General features: G+C 40.6%; 1 protein-coding gene across 9 annotated transcripts in view; it reads right to left on the bottom strand.

Annotated features, from left to right (window-relative positions):
• Positions 1–19,782, bottom strand: part of FMN1 (formin 1) — a 385,713-nt gene that overhangs the window by 246,746 nt on the left and 119,185 nt on the right. For 5 of the 9 annotated variants that reach the window (XM_070239334.1, XM_023620627.2, XM_070239335.1 and 2 more), the window contains one exon: positions 14,343–14,460. The exons of 3 other annotated variants lie outside the window; for them this stretch is intronic. In XM_070239334.1, coding sequence (XP_070095435.1) covers positions 14,343–14,460 — 118 coding nt within the window. Of the gene's footprint in view, positions 1–14,342; positions 14,461–15,858; positions 18,288–19,782 lie in introns of those variants that run through there. One more of the 9 variants, XM_001918314.5, reaches the window with a different exon arrangement.

A 19,782-nucleotide genomic window follows, 5' to 3' on the forward strand; every position in this document is an offset into this window, starting at 1 on the left:
GACATAATGCTTAACTGTAAAATATTAGAAGGAAGCCTAAAAAGTCGGGAGTAACACAAGGATGTCTACTAATCACTACTTTTACAGGTTTGTTTTAGAGGTTCTAGGCAGTAGAAAAGAATTAGGAAAAAAGTAAGTAACAATTTGTGTTTTATTTTCTATCACTAAAAACCTGATTAAAAATGGGCAAAGGAGGGGCTGGCCCCATGGCCGAGTGGTTAAGTTCGTGCACTCCGCTTCAGTGGCCCGGGGTTTCGCTGGTTCGGATCCTGGGCGCGGACATGGCACTGCTCATCAGGCCACGCTGAGGCGGTGTCCCACATGCCACAACTATAAGGAGCCACAACTAAAATATGCAACTATGTACCAGGGGGCTTTGGGGAGAAAAAGGAAAAATAAAATCTTTACAAAAAAAAAAAAATAGGCAAAGGATTTGAATAAACTCTTTCCCAAGAAAATACACAAGTGGCAAATAAGCACACGAAAAGACACTCAACATCACTAATCATTAGAGAAATGCAAATCAAAGTCACAATGGGACACTACTTTCCACTGATTAAGGTGGCTAGTATTAAACAAGCAAAACTCCAGAAAACAACAAGTGTTGGCAAGGATGTGGAAAAATTGGAACCTTCATGCACTGTTAGTGGGAATGTAAAGTGGTGCTATGGAAAACAGTATGGAGGTTCTTCAAAAAATAAAGAGAATTACCACATGATCCAGCAACCCCGCTTCTGGGTATACACTCAAAGGAAGTGAAAACAGGGTCTTAAGGATGTATTTGTACATCCATGTTCACAGCAGCCTTATTCACAATAGCCAAAAAAATGGAAGCAACCCAAGTGACTACCAATGGATGAATGGATAAACAAACTGTGGTATATACACACAGTGGAACATCATTCAGCCTTAAAAGAAGAAAACAGAGACATGGATGAACGTTGAGGACATTATGCTAAATGAAATAAGCGAGTCACGAAAAGACAAACACTGTATGATTCTATTTATATGAGATACCTAGAGTAGTCAAGTTCATGGAAAGAGAAAGTGGAATAGTGGTTGCCTGAGTGTGGGGGGGGGGGGGTAGAAATGAGGAGCTGTTTAATGGGTATAGTTTCGGTTTAGCAAGATGAAAAATTTCTGGAGATCCATTGGACAACATGAATATAAGTGACACTACTGAATAGTGTACTTAATAATTAATGCCTATTCACCTATTATGTAAACCATTATGTGCTACATACACAAGGCGAATAAATGCTTTTAAATAAAGTGATAAAAATTTTAAATTGGTTAAGATGGTAAATTTTGTTATGTATATTTTAAAATAAAAAAGTAAAACACAAACTGTGATGATTTGTCCACCAAAAAAAAAAAAACAAGGCTCAACTGAAAGACTAGAATATAAAGTCAGAATTAGAAACATGAAAATCAATTTGTTATACCAAAAAAACAATTGAAAAACATACTGAGAAATGAAACCCACTTATAATCAAATATGCACAAATTTAACGTGCACAAGCTCTAAGAAGAACACAGTACAACTTTGCTGAAGAACATCCGAGAAATCCTGTATAGCTAGAGAGAAATTCTGTTCTTGGATGGGAAGACAAGTTTTATCAGCCCCTCTCACACTGACCTACAATTTAATAAAATTCCAGTCAGAACTCCTTGGGATCATTTCACAGATCTTGAGAAACTGACTTTCAACTTCACATACAAGAACAATTGTAATCATATGTGGACATTTACCCAAACACAATTTAGAGGGAAAAAAAGAAGTGAGGTGACTTGTGTGACCAGATATTTAAATAACTTTTAAACTACATCAACTGCAAAGACATAAAATAGGCACAAGGTCTAGATAAACATAACAAGGAATATTAAAGGGTCTAGAAATAGATCAGCACATACAAAGACGTTTACATATGTGAGAGTGGACACTCCATATCTGCAGAGCGAGAATGAGCTATTTATTAAATGGCGTTGGGGAAAGAAGTTATCAACGTGGGAAAAGCAAAACTAACAGCAGCTTACATTATTTTGGTTTCACAAGGTACCAGTCACTGTGTTAAGGTCTTTAAATGCACTACTTCAAAGAATACTAAAAACTTTTTTGGGGGGCCGGCCCAATGGCCAAGTGATTAAGTTCACGTGCTCTGCTTTGGCAGCCCAGGGTTTGCTGGTTTGGATCCTAGGCACAGACCTATGCACTGCTCATCAAGCCATGCTGAGTTGGCATCCCACATAGAAGAACTAGAATGACTTACAACCAGGATATACAACTAGATACTGGAGCTTTAGGGAGAAAAAAAAAAAAGAGGATGACTGGCAACAGATGTTAGCTCAGGGCCAATCTTCCTCACCAAAAAATAAAAAATAAAAACAAAAAACCCAAAGCATAAAAAAACCTTGTTTTTTTTTCAAAAAAACAAAGAACCTAAAGCTTAAATAGGTAATTATCTTACCAGTAACTTGCCCAGTAAAGATAATTAACTTTCCCAGTCACTGCTGAAGCCTAAAATTTGACTGCATGACATTGATTCCATAGCCAAAGCTCCCTAAATCATTACAGCACACTAGCACCTTCAACACATTGTTATCTACACCACGCACAAAAATTCTGGAGTGAATAAAAATCTAAACATATATGTGTATGTATTAATTAAAATATACATATTGGTAAAGTTTAGGTTAGGCTTCCTTAAGACCAATAACACAACAAATCCAGGAGAGACATGACTACCTAAAACACACAATTTCCATATAATAAAAGACAGCAGGAGATAAAACTCACGGCAAGCTGGAGACTACAATCACAATATACATAACAGTCAAAGGACTAGTTTCCTTAGTATATAAAAACTCCTTCAAATCATTAAGAATAAAGACCCAATTTACAAAAGCGCAAAGAACACCAGCAGGCAAGTCACAAAAGCTAAAATGAAAAGATGTCCAACCTTGCTAGTATCAGAGAAACACACGTTAAAAATACTATGCAGGGGCCGGCCTGGTGGCGCAGCAAATTCGCATGTTCCGCTTTGGCTGCCTGGGGTTCGTTGGCTCGGGTCATAGGTGTGGACATGGCACCACTTGTCAAGCCATGCTGTGGCAGGCATCCCACATATGAAAAAAATAGAGGAAGATGGGCACAGACGTTAGCTCAGGGCCGGTCTTCCTCAGCAAAAAGAGGAAAATTGGCAGTAGTTACCTCAGGGCTAATCTTCCTCAAAAAAAAAAAAAAAAGTATGCAATTTTTAACCATTAGATTAGCATAGATTAAATGAGCATTGGTGAAGTGTGAGTAATGGACATTCTTGTTTTAGTTTAATACTAATTGGATCAATATTTTGAGAGGGCAATTGTGCAGTATCTCCCAGTGGTTAAAATGGGCAAGGACTCTAACACAGCAATTCTGCTTCTATCCTATCAAAGCACTTCCAGGTATGCACAAAACAGAAGTACAGCAATTTCGTTAAAGCATTGGTTGCAACAGCAAAAAATTCTAAGTGATTGAAAGATCCATGAGTAAGGGAATAGTTTAATACGTTACAGTTACTATTTTATTAACTACTCTGCGGCCATTAAAAAGATGAGGTAGAATGAGAATGCTATGTATGTACTGAGATGGAAAGATCCTTTTTTTTCCCAATATAAAAAAAGCTGTATGGCAGCAAGTTTGCCAGATACTTGAATACAAGGTGAGTAAGTTGAATACAAGGTCAATGTGAGAGGGAGCGAGGAGTGAGGGATCCTAACAAAAAAGTCCGAAAATGGAATTTTAAAAAACATATGCACAATTGCATCAAAAATTTTAGAATACTTAGAAATAAATTTAAAGGAAATTGTGTAAAACCTCTACAAAGATCATCATAAAACACTGAGAGAAATTAGAGGAGACTACATTCAAATAAATATTTGATTTATGTAAAGATATACTATATTTTTTATTAAAAACTCAGTATTATAAAGATGTCAATGCAATCAAAATCAAAATCATAATGTCAAAATTGATAAAAAGTAATTACCAAATGCATACAGAAATACAAAGAGCTGAGAGCCACTGCAGTAAGAGGGCATATCCTGGTGGATTATTTTGAGTATTATGGAGTTACAGTCAATAAGACAGTGTGAGATTGGTACACAGTTAGATAAGCCTAGAGAATAGAGAATGGTGGAACAGAAGAGAGAGTCTGGTGGGGGTGGTGGGAGAGGGGAAAAGGTAGGTTCTTCAGTAAATACTTCTAGGTAATTTGGATATGGAAAAAACAAACTTGACCCCACCTCAACTCATATGCAAAGATCAATGCCCGGTGTGTTGTGGGTCTAAATAAAGAGTGCTAATGCCTTTTCAAGGGAAATTGAGAATATCTTCATGATTGCGTTAGGGAAAGATTACTTTAAGAAGGCTCAAAACATCCTAGCCATAAGAACAAGATTGATGATAGTAAAACTGAGCATTTCAATTCATCAAAGGCATCATTAGGAGAGTGAAAAGACAATCCAGAGTGGAGAAAAATATTTCCAACACAACTAACCAAAGGGCTTATATCCAGCATGTAATAGAACTTCTCTACAAAATAAAAGATACACAACTTATTAAAATCGGACAAGTGACTTGAACAGGGACTTCACAAAAGAAGATATTCAATGGTCAAACATATGAGAAAGTGCTTGATCAGGAAAATGCCCATTAAAACCAGAATGGCTTGAAGTAGAAAGACCAACACACCAAATGTTGGCAAAGATGTGGAGCACCTGGAACTGTGATGTACTGCAGGTGGGAGTATAAATTGATACCATCACTTTGGAAAACTGTTAGGTAGCATCTACTGACATTGAATACAGACACAGCCTATGATCAGGAAGTCCACTCTCAAGTATATACCCAAGAGAAATGTGTCCCTATGGGTACCAAAAGACACGCACAAGAATGTTTATAGCAACATATTCATAACATCCCAAAACTGGGGCAAACACCAATGTCCATCATCATTAAAATGGATAAACAAATTGTGATATATTCAACAATGAAATACTATAAGGCAATGAAAATAAATGAACTACAGGTTCATGCAACAACAGGTTTGGTTTTTTGAACTAATGTTGAAGGAAAGAAGCCAGACAAAAAAGTGAGTCAATTTATATTAAGGTCAAAAGCAGGTGAAACTAATCTACAGCCTTGGCTATCAGGATAGAGGTTTCCTCTGAGGAAAAGGGAAATTATGGGGATTGGAAGGGGGCAAGAGGGAGCTTCTGGGTGCTAGTAATATATTTCTTGACTTGCATGGTGGTTACATGAGTATATTCTTTGTTATAATTCATAGAACTATATACACTTGTCATATAAGCAATTTCCCATAGGTTATACTTCAAGAAAAACTCATTTAAAAAAGACAATTGTGATGCCATTGAACTTTATTATCTCATTTTATCTTTACAAGAATTATTTAAATTCATCACCCTTGTTTTTATAAGATGAGGATATCAACTCAAGTCAAAGCTAATATGTGACAGACCCAAACTTCAAACTCAAGTCCATTTGATGCTCATATTCATGAAATCTGAAGTAAACGTAATTCCAAAGTTAAGTAGGTCCTCAGGACTTCCCTGGTTTTATTTTCCTTTCCCTCTAAGACAGTTTTCCACCTTTCTCCTCGTATGTTCCCATCCCTCCATCCAGTGCCTCTCTTTATCTGAGGAGAACGCTCAAGAGTTTAGATATTGAAACTTTGTGTTTAGATATTTCTCAGAAATCAAGTCATTTGTTCTTTCTATAGAAAAAAATTTACAATTTCCCAGCTGCTTCCTCTGGAGAAGGGATTTGAAGGAGTGAGTGCCTTTTCTTTGATGGCTAGGAGCACACTAAAGGGAGATGGAGAAGAAGTGACTAATGGAGCCGCAAATGAAGAGGTTGAGGGAGGGAGCTAGGAGGGGAAGATGCTGAAGGAGGAAAGGTGGAGAGGCTGCTTGATAGAGGTTCCAGAAAAAGAACACTTGGTGGCTGGCAAGAGATGAAGATTTGACAGAGAGAATAAAAATGGGGCCACCTGGATAGAAATTTTGAGAAAGAAGAAAAATATTGAAAGGAAGTATTTGTAAAATGTGTCATAAGATATGGCATATCAAGCTTCATTCTCATCTCCCCAAAAAAGGCCTCAAAGTGATTTGAGCTCTCATTTTATTTTTGCTAAGACACAGTAAACCTACTGAAATATATAACTTTTCAAATAAAAATGTTTGTTCGTGTACCTCCTAAAATCAAAAAAGGGTACACCATGCATTTTAGCACACAAACTGTGGCTTGACAAACGTTAACTGAACGAGCCCCATCTGAACTTTGCAAGAATCCGCAAACCAGAAGGATTTTTATTTGCTTTAAATCACTTAAGTGAGCCTCACTAGCATTAAAAATACCATTAAAACTCCCTTTTTTGATTTTTGTGAGTCAAAAAAGCAGCATGAAATGATCTGGTCAATTTCTGCAGATGCGTCTGGTAAGCTGGTATGGTACCCTTTATTATTCAGATACTCACTCAACTCCCATAATTTTTTTCAATAACCAGCGTAATTCTTAAATGCTCCATTCCCATGTATTTTCCTTGCTCGATCTTTAAATGCCAGTATATTGGCAGGAAAAATATCCATCTCTCTCCAATCCCTTCCCAACTTGGAGCTGCCATTCTTCTCTCTAAATTGTAATTTCAGCTCTTTTATTAATTATATGTATCTTTCAGTAAGTCATATCCTCTCTGGCTCTCAGAGTAAAATGAGTAGGATGAACTAAATGATTTTTAAGATGCTGGCAGCTCTAAATTTTCAATATCCTAAAATTCCAGATTCTATGTTTTAATCTCTTGCTTCTACTCCCCTGAGCCAAAAGCCTTTACTAATATTTCCTTCAACACAACATGTGATTGCTGAGTCACTCGTCCACAGCCTGGGCTTCCTTCTGCTTACTATCGAGCTTTAGTTCCCATTTATGTACAGAAGTCAACCTCTCCCCAGTGCTCCCAGCCATAAAGTAAGTGGAAGCCGGACACATGAGCTTCACCCTCTAGTTTCCCAGGTCACTCTCTTTCTACAGCCACAAAATGCAAGGCATTCCTGTTCTTTAGTCTGTACAGCTGCCAATTTCTGGGTTATCACTATCACTCCACAATCGTCACAAAAGCCAATATACAGTGAACAAACCCATTGCTTGCATCAAAAAAGGAGACACTGAGAATAACTTGTCTAGACATATGACATTCATTCATGGAATTCAGGAAAATCCATTCATGGCTAAGGCAGTCTGTTAGCTATGAATGGAGAAGTTTTAGAAAGTACAGTAGGCCAAGAAATATTCCAAGATATTTATAGCTCTCCATGACTGGTGAAGCAAGGATGTCTGACTCACCAGGAAGGGTGGCAAACAGCTCTGTCACTTTATAACCAAGGTAACCCAAGTTAGAGACAAACCAGAAAGTAGGCCGATCTTAGCTAAGTTGAGGGACGGGTTATTTCTCTATCTCATCAAAAATTCTCTAAATAGGGATGCTTCTGAGTTACTCTGAAGTCCACGGTGGTGTTAGTAAGCCCCAAGAGATGCCACACACACTGACAGCTTGCTCACTCACAATAACCACAATGCCCCATGCTAGACCCTGTCTTCTAAAAAAGCCGTGCTCACTCAGCAGGGCCGCCCATATGCCATCCCACAGCCGCAGGCCAGGTCTGAAGCGCAGCAAGTGGAGAGAAGAGCTTTTCCAGATACACAGTGGGGAAGAAAGCAACTACGCACAGTTAATTTTATTTCAGAAAACAAGAGTGCTTTTCTTTGTACTTTTTTCTCCCTCATTCCATGGGTAATTAAGTCACTGTCAGTTCTCTCAGACATTAACTTCATTTCCTCTCAGGATGCTGAGGCACACACCATGACAACATTTTTTAAGTTTCTTAATAATGAGATGTTTCAGACCATCTTTCATAATACAAAGTAGGACATGAACAGGAAAGGGAACCCAGCTCTGGGCTGAACATTTATAACAAAGGCCCTTCATCTGAACCTGGGGAGGTTGGGTGAGGGGAGGAGGGTCTGAAATACATGAAGAAGATACTGCAGTATTTTCTTCTGTAGCTTTCTAGCATTACATTTCTAAAGGAGTGTCAGAACATGAAGAAGCGCTAACCAGAGTAAAACTGAGGGAAGGTACCCCTGAGATCAGTCTGTCCATCCAAGTGTCAGCCCAGCCTCCAGAGGGAAGTCTACAGAGGAGCTGGCACGCGTGAGTCACTAGATTCTTAGGAATGCATTTGCCTTTTAGGAAAAATAAACAAGTCACAAGACACAAATTCATATCATGTGTTTGTAAAGAATAATATGCCTGGGAATATGTTTACAAAGACTAAGTACAGGATATATATTTAGTTAACTGAGTCATAAAAGAAAATCTGGATCATTTTATATGTTCCTGGGTGGAAATACTAAGCATTTTAGAGACCACAATTCTCATTCCCACCTTCACATTAACTTATAAATCAATGTAATTCCAATAAAAATCCTAAAGGGATCCTTCTGAAACATAAACAAGTAAACTAAGATTTTCTGGAATAAATAAATACGAATAAAGCCAAAAACATTTTTTAAAAGTATGCAAGAGAACTCCAACAGATTCTGAGACACATTATAACGCTGCAATAATTAAGAAACGGGTACAAAATACAAACACAAAGGGAACAGAACATCCAAAACAGTCTAAAACTTAGCAAGGAGAGGAATAATTACTCCAGAAGGCTGCTGTAAAATTAGCAACTTAGAAAAAAAGTTGTCTTAGATCTCTACCCCAGGTCATGCACCAAAATGAATTTTTCATATGAAATAGAAGGAAGGAAGGAAGAAAATAAGGAAAGAGGTAGAAGGAAATCATTTAACAATTTGAAAATATAGATGATTTTTGAATAGAAGTCAACCTAAGCCAACAGAAAAATTATACAGTAAAATGAGGATAGATTTTGATTATATAAATATTTAAAACTTCTATATGCCAGAAAACACAATAAGTAAAACTAGAGCAAATTATTAAAATATTCCGTTTTTAAAAGCATTTTTATCTAAAGATTCGGTAAGAAAAAATATAGCAGTTTATTAATATGCATCAAAAACCCTAAAAGGCATATAGCCTTATATCTAGCAATTCCATCACAAAGAATTTATCCTAATACTATTAAAGATAAAAACACTTATGAACAAAAATATTTACAGCATCGTTATTTCCATTATTATATTACATATAACTTACCTAAAATTTTTTTTTTCCAAAGATTGGCACCTGAGCTAACAACTGTTGCCAATCTTCTTTTTTTTTTTTCTTTCTGTTTTTCTCCCCAAATCCCCCCAGTACATAGTTGTATATTATAGCTGTGGGTCCTTCTAGTTGTGGCACGTGGGATGCCACCTCAGAGCGGCCTGATGAGTGGTGCTATGTCCGCACCCAGGATCCAAACCAGCAAAACCCTGGGCTGCCACAGCAGAGCACACAAACTTAACCACTCAGCCACAGGGCCAACACCTAAATTTCTATAAATATAATCATTGTCGACATGTAGATATCATTTTAAGAAATGATTTAAAGATATAGTCAAGTTTTCAAGTAAGAAAAGCAGTCTTCACAGTGTGACCAAAAACATTTAAGGGGCCGGCCCAGTGGCATAGTGGTTAAGTTCACACACTCCGTTTCAGCAGCCTGGGGTTTGCAGGTTTGGATCCTGGGTGTGGACCTACACACAGCTCATCAAGCCATGCTGTGGTGGCAACCCATATACAAAACAGAGGCAGACTGGTACAGATGCTAGCTCAGGGCAATCTTCCTCCCCTCCCAAAAAAAGTATTAAAATCATATAGGCCTATTATAATTCAAAATGTTGGCAACAGTTACTCTAAGAAACAGAATTATAGAAAGTTTCTTTTGCTTTGTGATATTTGTAGATATTTCCAAATTTATTTTTTATTTTATTTTGTTATACTGTAAGGAAACTTAAAACTTATGGAAGATCTTCTGAGATCTACAGAGACTGTACATTAAGGAGATGGAGGCATCCAGCGAGCAGAGCTCTGAATGAGAGCCATCATATTTTCAATAGACTGACTGGAATAGAAAACATAACCCACCCTCAGGATGATAAAAATCAAGAGTTTTTCTTCATGCTATTGTGTTAGGACCCCGTGTGGTCAGGGGTAATGAGGTAAGTGTGTGACAATCCTCCTCCATGCAGGCTGAGGGGCTTTAGAACCTTCTTTCACCTGGATTCTATCAGCAATGTACCTGTGCATGATATCTTCTGTTTGCCTCTCCAGATCCACTCTCCTCCTTCTGAGCCCTATTCGGACCCCCATTGTCCAGCCTAAAGAGATGGCATAAAGTGGCTCCCCGTCCTCTGACTTTTCTTTGGTTTGGTCAATGGGAGTGATAGTGGGAGACCAGAGAGCAGGGTAACAGGGTGAAGGTACTTATTCCCCCAGCTCCCTCCCCCTATCAGGTCACTGCATCCCTCCACTGAAGGCCACCGCTCCTGGTGGGCAGCCCTCTCCACAGCACTCTACTTCCCTCTCAAGTTCTGGGTTTCACCAACAGCTTCTTCTACCCTTGCCCCTTCAGGTCTAGGGCTATAGAAACTCCTCACTATTACTAGCCCCAGAGCACTAACCCATCTCTTACTGCTTTTCCTAAACCCTGCCCACACCTCTAATAAACTCTCAGTCAAATCACCCAATTTGAATGTGTCGCCTGATTCCCAACAGGATCCTGGTTAATATAGTAATATAGATAAACATCAAAAGAGAAAAATACGGCTAAGTGCATTTATAACTCACTAAAGAAAAAAAGTGACCCGATGAGGTTGAGAAAAATTTCAATCAAGTTTGAGATAAAATGTTTCACCCTATGTGAACTCTATGATTCAAAGATTCTATGATACTAGAACATCCTTACGCTATCCAGTTTTGTTGTTGTTTTAAGACTCTGGCAAGTTACTAACCCTTAGATAACCTCACCACGTACAGGACAGTGTACTGCAAGAGGAAGAGAACTCTGGTTTTCTATTTCTCAGGAGACAAACTTAAAGGCAGAGTTTCTCTCTTACATTCCCTTGTATTGGATCACAGAACACCTTTTCACTTTGTTATGACTGGGTTTTACTTAGCCTCGAGCTTCACAAGCTTGTCAAATTCACTGCATCCAGATGTTTCTGTACTGTCAGCAGCAGAGGAAAGTGGCACAGACTCACCATGGCTTGATTAACTGTTTAAGGATGTGAGGAGCAAACTAAAACATTTCTCCTAAAAAAGCAAGATCATCTCACAAGCTTATTTCAATAGCAAGCTCCTATACTCAGGGGAGAAAAGACAATTCTGAGAATATAGGGCCTGTCACTCAGATTGTCCCCAGCTGAATTCCAAAGAAAAGAGGAAAAATGCTCTTTTCACTCAAAATGGCTGCGAGGCATCCCAAACTCAAAGCAGAATTGCATTGACAATAATGTAAGAAAGCACGGCACAAGAGACAGGAGAAAGCCATTCCCTCTAATTTGAGCAGAGTAATTCGGGCCCAGTTAACACTGGGGCCCTTCCCTGAGTGGTAGAGGTCAACTCCAGCACCCGTGGCAGTCCCTTGAGTGACAGCTTTGGTGGCGGCTGGTGTTTCTCTCAATTGGCACATCACCAAGGCTCTGAAAGCTCATATATTGGCAGTGGAAGTGCCATTGATGGAGGGCACAATGTCATCAGAATGGATCAGAGGCTCTAGTGGGAGCCAAAGGCTTTAGCTGCCAAGGGAGGTAGCTGCAGTGTCAGCAGCTACAGATGATGCTGATGGCTTTGGGAGTGTCAGGAGAGAGCATCTGTGGCAGTAGGCTCCAGCAACAGTAGTCAGCTATCTTCATATGGCTGAGAGGACTCCAGAACCCATAGTTTAAAGAGACAGGTTCTCTTATCTCAGCTTTCTTTTTATCCTTGAACAAACTAAGTTTACAGTATTAGGTGATCTCTTAAGCCCTCAGAAAAAGATCATCAAACGATAAACGCTGAATAGAGGCAAATCCAAGCAGTGTCAAGTCCAAAGTGGCTGAGGGTAGCTCAGGGACAGTGTGGGACTCATGAGGAGCAACACCGTCTCTTTCTCAGCTCTGCCAAGGACTGAGTTTAGATGTTGACAGCACAGAATTCCAACAGCATCCTTGAAATATGAATGCTTGAGTCTTCACCTCCCATTTCACTAATTTACTGAATAATACACCCTAGGAAAAATAACGAGCACTAAAGATGTAAAACCATAAGACTTCAAACACCTTGAAATATCTTGGATCTAATTTCTCTCTGTGCTCCATTCACAATGGCAAATTTTGTATGTTTCCCTAAAGGCAAGGAAACCAATGGAAATACCACAAAATGTGTTAAACTATAAACCAAATACTTATGAGACTTCAGTTTTTCAACAAGAGTTTAAGAAAATCACATGGAAAATCTTAACATCCTCAAAATTAGCAATAAATGACAAGGCAACCATATGCTGGTATTGAGTAATGGGATAAACAGGGGCATGGAGTATTTTATTCTTGATACCCCCAAAAGTATATCAGCTGAGTAAGGAGGCACCTAGAAGGCTCTCAAGAAGCCGAGCACCAGACCTGGGAGCAGGGTAAGTCAGCCACAGTCCTGCCACCCAAGGGAACTGGTTTGGGTCCTAGATGCCTTCTCCAGACAACAGCCAGCCCTCCCTCTCTCTCACTGTCACTGTGCCATCACAACCCACCCAACAGCGCTATCTTTATTCACCCTTTCCTCATCTCATCCACGACCTTAGACAGCTCTGAGGACACATTTCATGACCAAAAAAAGACTGGGAAAGGTAAGTTACAGAGCTCCTCTGAGTTTCTGGAAATGGAAGAGGACAGAGTGAAGACCAAAGAATCTCTGCAGAGGTACCAACGCTCCCAAATATTACTTGAAGTGGATTGAAAAACAATTTATGACATTTATTTCCTTCTCTACTCAGCAAATGCTCATATGACAAGGAAGACTGCCACAATGCACCGGAAGGGACAAGATGAAGATTACCAATATAAACTAGGAATAAGAACTTATGACACTCTGGGTTTTCACTGAAGCGAAAACTTCAGCACTTTTATTTGTTAAAACTCTGCCAGATCATGCGAAAGATAACTTGGTAGGTGGTTCAATATTGCAATCACAAGCATTCCAATTCTGGAAAATCAAATGTAGGCAAGAAGACTGAAATAGCTATCTATTTCCAATAAGGCTATGATAATTTTCATTCTATAAGTCAACCACTGCAGAAAAAAATGCTACGAAATAGTTGTCTTGGGGTAGTCAGAAGTTTGCAACTGTGAAAATGGAAGCTAAAAGCAACCAGGTTGTAGAACTTGAGATTCATTTACCAATGAGATTCGTCTATGTTCTCAATCACTGAAGTCATTTCACAGTACTACAGACAACCCATATTGCTAAACCACCCAAACTTTGATCCACTTGTGTCTGCTAATGAATAGGAACTGAAAGAAGTATTTCTCTATAGTCAGAGAGACTGATCTTAATATACATACATACCTAAGACAACAAGCAAAATATAAGCCTGTATAGGTAATCTTCAAATATGAGGAAGACAACGTTTTCAGAGATACGTGCAGACACACATATACAATAAGATATACCATCCTCTCAATTCTTCATTTTTGTTTAGTTTCATGTGAATCTTTCACTTAAAAAGTAAAAATATCTAGATCCCCATTCAATTTAAATATTTTCAAGCAAAGCTCCTGGGAAGGTTTCCAGAGAGTTAGATTGCTTTAGAATTGGCCATGCATTAAAAAAAGCTTTGTCTAACAAAAGTAGAAGAGTAACTGATATGGTATCCGTACATTCGCTCTGCACAAGGTTCTTGTAGCTCAAAAGAATTACTCACAAACAACAAATCAGATTGCAGCTCTGGAGATTCATACTCTGCCTCTTCCAGCAACCCTGCCAGCTCACATAGCACTCTATGGGGGCCAACCACCTGCTTCCTGAGGAATCTGTAATCTACCTTCTCCATTAGTTGCCCAAAGGGTCTCCTACTTTACACACCGCCCCCCTCATTCATTCCATTGCATTCACCTTTCATCTCCAAGAGAGTCATTAACGATAAATGTACCAGGGTTCGCTTTAACAGCACAACCAAAAAGAAAAGCCTTCAGCGTTACATTTTATAATGAAACAAAATTCAAACTCTGAGAGTCTATTGAACTAGAACTAACAGCCATTGCAGCAAGAGATTCATTCCCAGGTACCCGGCTTCTTTTCACATTACCTGCTTCAGTGTACTTCAATCCCACTTTTTCTTCTGTGTCTTTTGTCTTTGGGGGTGGCCAGACAGCCTGGAGTCGGCCAGGAGTCCTATCATCCTGCTCAGTGGGGCTGTGGTCAGGCTGTTAAAAAAGAGGGCAAAGAAAAAAGTTAAATGAAATGTGGCTAGAGCCAATTAATCCCAGAAAACAAACACACTAACTCTAAAATTAATTTTAATGGCCAGTTGCATCTTGCTCTCGTCTACTTTAATTGAAACACATCACTACAGCATGATCCTTTTCCAGAAATGTGAAGTGATCAGTGAGGGCAAAAATAAAAAAAAAATTCAAGGCCAAGTGTTGCACAACCCTTAATAGATGATTTTTATCATATAACAATTTTTTCAAAATCGTAAATAAACTTTGAGCTGAAGATTCAGATACAAATGTACTACAATCAGGTACATTTATAGGAATGTTTACAAGTGCATCCCAAACAACTCTAGAGCTATTTATGACATAAAGACCAGTTTTGCATTTTCCATGAGCATTAGCTGTAGGCCAAGCTACACCTCTCTGAGCTGATCCATACTGTTAATTTCAATTTTTTTCTTTCCTATATAAAAAAAAAAATGAATGAGATGACCTTCACATTCAAGTTTTAAAGGAGTTGTTTTTTTACAATTAGGAGAATGCTATATTGTGTTTTTAACTACCACCTAAGAATTTTTCCAAAGACTTCTATATTTTCAACGTTTTAACTGATCAACTACGTAAAAGGGTTGATATTAAGCAAGAAATTCTATTCATTGTTCTTATGAACCTTAAAGATCTACTGAATAGGTCCTCACTTGTCTTTATAAATTACCTGAATTAGTTCTTTTAATAACAGTAAGAGCTTTCATTAATTAGATGGTTACCATGCGCTAACTTCATTTCATCCTCACAGCAACCTTGTAAGACAAGGGTTATTTTCTTCATTTTGCTGGAGCAAATTGAGGCTCAGAGATGACCAAGGCCACCCAGCTAGTAAACGGCAGAGTTAGAATTAAAACCCAGATCTCATTCTAAATCCAGTGCTCAATCAGGACGCCTTGTAACTGACACAGAACATTTTCACTACATTGCAAACATGTATTTTGCCAAATGGCAAACCTTCAAAGAAAAAATATATAGTCTTCACAGAGGTATAATTAAGTGGTAAGGAAATCTGGGCTGTATTTCCATATTGCATCGCTTCCTCATGCTGCCTAGTTTTTATAAGGACATTTATTCTTAGTGTTTAAACTCAGAGTGACAGTTTTCCTTTCTTACCCTCACATATATCCCTCTTAGAACACTCCAGAAAAATGCAAGGAAGGAAGAAAATGCTTTTGTCCAACTCCATACTCCTTACAAGGACAATTTGATTATAATCATCGTTGACCTAGAAGAGGGTCACTAATAATAGGTAACTGGGATTCACTTTGACAGGAAACCTGAAAAGAAATACAGCAGCATCACATTTTATGCCAAAACACAAAATCCAATTCTACATACGCTTTTGGAATCAGAGGGGCCATCCGCTGGCCTTGACTTAGACCGTTCAAACACAGCTCTCAGCGACTCCTTCTCATGCCTCATCTTGCGCTTGAGAGCTTCCAGCTCAGAGGTGTCAGCTGTGGTCCCCTTTTTGGGGGGACGAATAAATAAGGCTTTAAAGGCCTCCAGGGCAGTCTCTGGTGACTTTGGCTTGACCTCTCCACTCTGGGTTTGGGCTTCTCCGGGGCCGCTCTGGCTCTCCTGGGCAACGCTGTGGCCCATCTCTTCTCCTCTGGGCTGTTCAGGGTCTCCTGCCTTCAGTTCAGCTTTGGGCATGTCAATGTTGAGCAGCTGAGAAAGCTGCTCCAGGAGAGTGGGAGGGGCCTTCGGATCAGTTGATTTCTGCCCAGCCTTCACTGTCTGAGGCCCTGCCTGCGCTAGAGACTTCTGAACAGGCTGGGTCAATTTGAGCAAAGCCAAGTCCCCATCCTTTGGTTTAATTTCAGTGATGGTCTCCCCTCCCTCGGATGTAGCCCCCTTCTTCAGCACACGAAGTCCACTAAAAAAGGCTGGCAGCTGGAATGACTTCTCTCCAGGGACTTCTTTTTTAGAAGAGGTATTCTCAGTGACGCCGACGCTCAAGTTCTGGTCTATTACCGCAGGTAGGACTTGGGAAGCTTCTTCTCCAGCTTGTCCTTGGCTGGGGCTGTGCTCTGTCTGAAGGCCATCATCGCCAGACTCCTGTGTGCTACTTATCTCAGATGGAGTCCTTTGAGGACTTTCTGCACAGGGCTCTGCACCATCCCTTTCCCCAGTGGTAGTATTTTCCCTAAAATCTCCTGGCTTTTCTTTGGGCTCCTGCGATGGCTCAGATAAAACAACACTGGGGGACTTTGGGCCATTGGTGTTGCTTCTCTCTTCTGGCTCCTGGCCACCATCATCAGAGTCGGAATCACTGGTGGTGTTCACAAGGGTACCACGAACCAAAATGACCTCGTCTCTGCTCACACTCAAAGCAGTGAGTGGAAGTTCTTCACCAGGGAGAGAAATCCCTGCCTCTGCCATTGCCTGACTTCCCTCTGACTCCATCTCCATCTCTACCCTTGCAGTCTTCCCATCATTTCCAAGGTCAGGTGGAACCTGAGCCTCTGCCTCCTGTTGATCTGAGCCATTGCTGGGATCATCAAGCTGAGGTATGGGATCCACGACTAAACTGTGGAATGCTTTCAGCACTGCATCTTCCTCTTCAGGCTTCACAGATTCCAATTTACTTGTAAACCCAAACAGAGTTTTCATAGAGAACTTGCTCAGGATCGACTGAGCCATTTCCAGTCCGGCTTCGGGTTTTTCTGGTCCTGAGACATCATTGCCATTCAGAGAGTTACTAAGGTCCTCCATGTCTCAGCAGTGCCCTCAGTGGGAGTTCCGACTTGTTACCTTCCCCAGCTTTCTCAGCTTATCCGCTCCATCAGCTCTTAACTTACAGGACAGAGAGCAACAGGACCCGGCAGCCAGACTCCACAGCCGAAGAGCGAGCACACTTGGTTTCTTTCAGGTCGCTCACTGCGCCCTCCTTCCGGTTTGCGCGATGATGGTGTGCCCAGGGCAACTGTAAAAAGTCCGTGGAGCTTTATGCCTAGAAGCAGCCGAGGCTGCACACCTTACTACACACAGGCTGGGGAGGCTGCTCCTCTGGGACTTCCGTATTTATTCCCGGGGACAAAAAGCTTTTTGTCGTAGGGAAAGTCAGCCTGCTCCCGTCATCCCAGCCCTGGACTTCACCACGAGCTCCGCCCCAGTGCCTGCCCTTCTCGTGGTTGCTTTCAACTTCCTCATTGGTGAGCGCGCGAGGCTCTTGAAAGTGCTGAGCAGGCAAGCTGATCCTGACAGTCGTCAACCACCCCCTGGAGCAGCCCAAGAAATTCTTAAGGGAATGAGGAGAAAATGACTGAAATACTTCTTACGCACCCTCCTTTGCCCTCTAAATTATGGTCAGAAGCCTGTGGCATCCAGGCCAAAAAAACTAGCAGCGCAGACAGATCCAGAGCCACTTACAAAGCCCGAAGCAAAGAAATAAAAGTAAAGAAAATAGATCATCTCAAAATGCCAGGAACTCTCAAAAGCAGTTAATTTACTGCCCTTGAAGCTTTCTTTTTTTTTTTTAAGTGCTTTCTTCCGCTTCCCAGCAGGTTTCATCTGGAATGCAGATTTCAGCTGCCGGGGCCAGAGAAGGAAAACCAACACGACTGGTTTCAGATTACGGCTGTTTTAGCTCGGCCCTGCTGTCTCAGTGTTCTACAAACAGGTACTCAGGCAAGCACGCCCACCACGCCCAGTGTCCACCAGCCTTAGGGTGGCAGAGTAAACAGCCCCAGCCTGGCAGGAATGATTACCCTCCACGCTCTCTGTGCCAACCTCAGGCTTCTGCTCAGCAGCTCTGACTTCCTGGCTTCTTAGGAATCCTGGTGGCCGAAGGGCACGCCTCTCTGCTTCAGTGATCCAACAAACTAAATGAAGCCTGGCATGGGACAAAGTAACACACAACCTGCCTCGTTAGGCAAAGCAGTTCGTCAGAGGTCCCCCAGGAGCCACATTCCCCTAAAGGACAAAACGTCTGAAGGGTCTCTACCAGTCAGGTCTCTATCACAGACCCAATTTGCCTAAAACAAAGATAGGACAGACAAAACCACCACTGAACATCAGCTGATTGTGGTTTCCAACACTGATTATCTGCTGGACACCTGGCAAGGTAGGTTGTGGAAAAACTGCAGCTCTGTTTCCTAGTTGCATAGCTGCCTCTTGGGAGAGCTTCCCGTTGCAACTGAAGATCTCAGTGTTTTTGAAATCCCATCCAGTCAGCAGGCATTTAGTAAGCACCTGCAATGGACGAGGCACCGTGCTGGATCAGGAGAGTCAAACTGGCTTAATAGTAATCATGACTTAATAGTAATCACTGGCTCTTTGAGCAATGCTGCAAGACGATCGAGCCCAACTGCAAATAGCAATTTATTCTGCAAAATAGAAGCTGTAGCCACAAGCAACGTGAGAGTCTTTCTTTATGTGAAGCGGGGAATGGCTGTGGGTCCCACACTGATAACTTGAATGTTCCCCAATAACCATTAATACTGAGAAATTCTGAACGCAGTGCATTTCTAGCAATGTGTTCAAAGGAACCCTCACACAAAAAAGGTACAGATTATTATATCCCATCGAACCCTACGGGCAAGTTAAGACAGTATCTCCTAATCCTTGATTTCACCTTGTGTCTAAATGGACACCTTCCTGTTTACTCCTGATCCCAGTATATTTTGGGATTATTAACTAGGGCACATCTAATCAAAAGGCCACACGACACACAGAAAGATGCATTGGTGCCATGAAAGCCTTAGAACAAGCTTCCTGTCTAGAGGAAATGCCCATTGATAAAATCAGACTTCTGTTTCTTGAAGACTGAGAAAAGAGGAATCATCACACTAGATCATACACCAGATGATAAAAATCAGTCTTCAGAACTATGAGAACCATCTAACATACAGGTCGGGGGAGGACACGTGGCACATATTTGATGTTTTTTTCTTTTTTTTTTTTTTTAACTGAGAAGGCTCCATTTTCTCAGACATAACTAATTATTGACTTCCAGAATATGTATCCAAGCACCCTCAGCAGATTTGAGCAAAATGGGACATAAGCTGGAAGGGACTGTTGCTCTTCGACACTACAGCATGGAGCCCAATTGTAAAGTTTCAGCATCCTCCCAGCACACATGGATGCCAAACAATTTCATGGAAAGTGGGGCAAGTCTTGGGTCCCAGGAGATCATGTGCTTCCAGCCCCTTGACTCGAGGTAGGTAAGGTATTATTCAGTTCATTTTAAAAGTGAAGCAACCATGGCCAAGATGACATAATTGACCCAAGTTACACAGCTAAAAAGCGGGGAATAGT

The sequence above is a fragment of the Equus caballus genome, chromosome 1 (assembly GCF_041296265.1).
Source record: "Equus caballus isolate H_3958 breed thoroughbred chromosome 1, TB-T2T, whole genome shotgun sequence".
In the NCBI taxonomy this organism is placed as follows: Eukaryota; Metazoa; Chordata; class Mammalia; order Perissodactyla; family Equidae; genus Equus; species Equus caballus.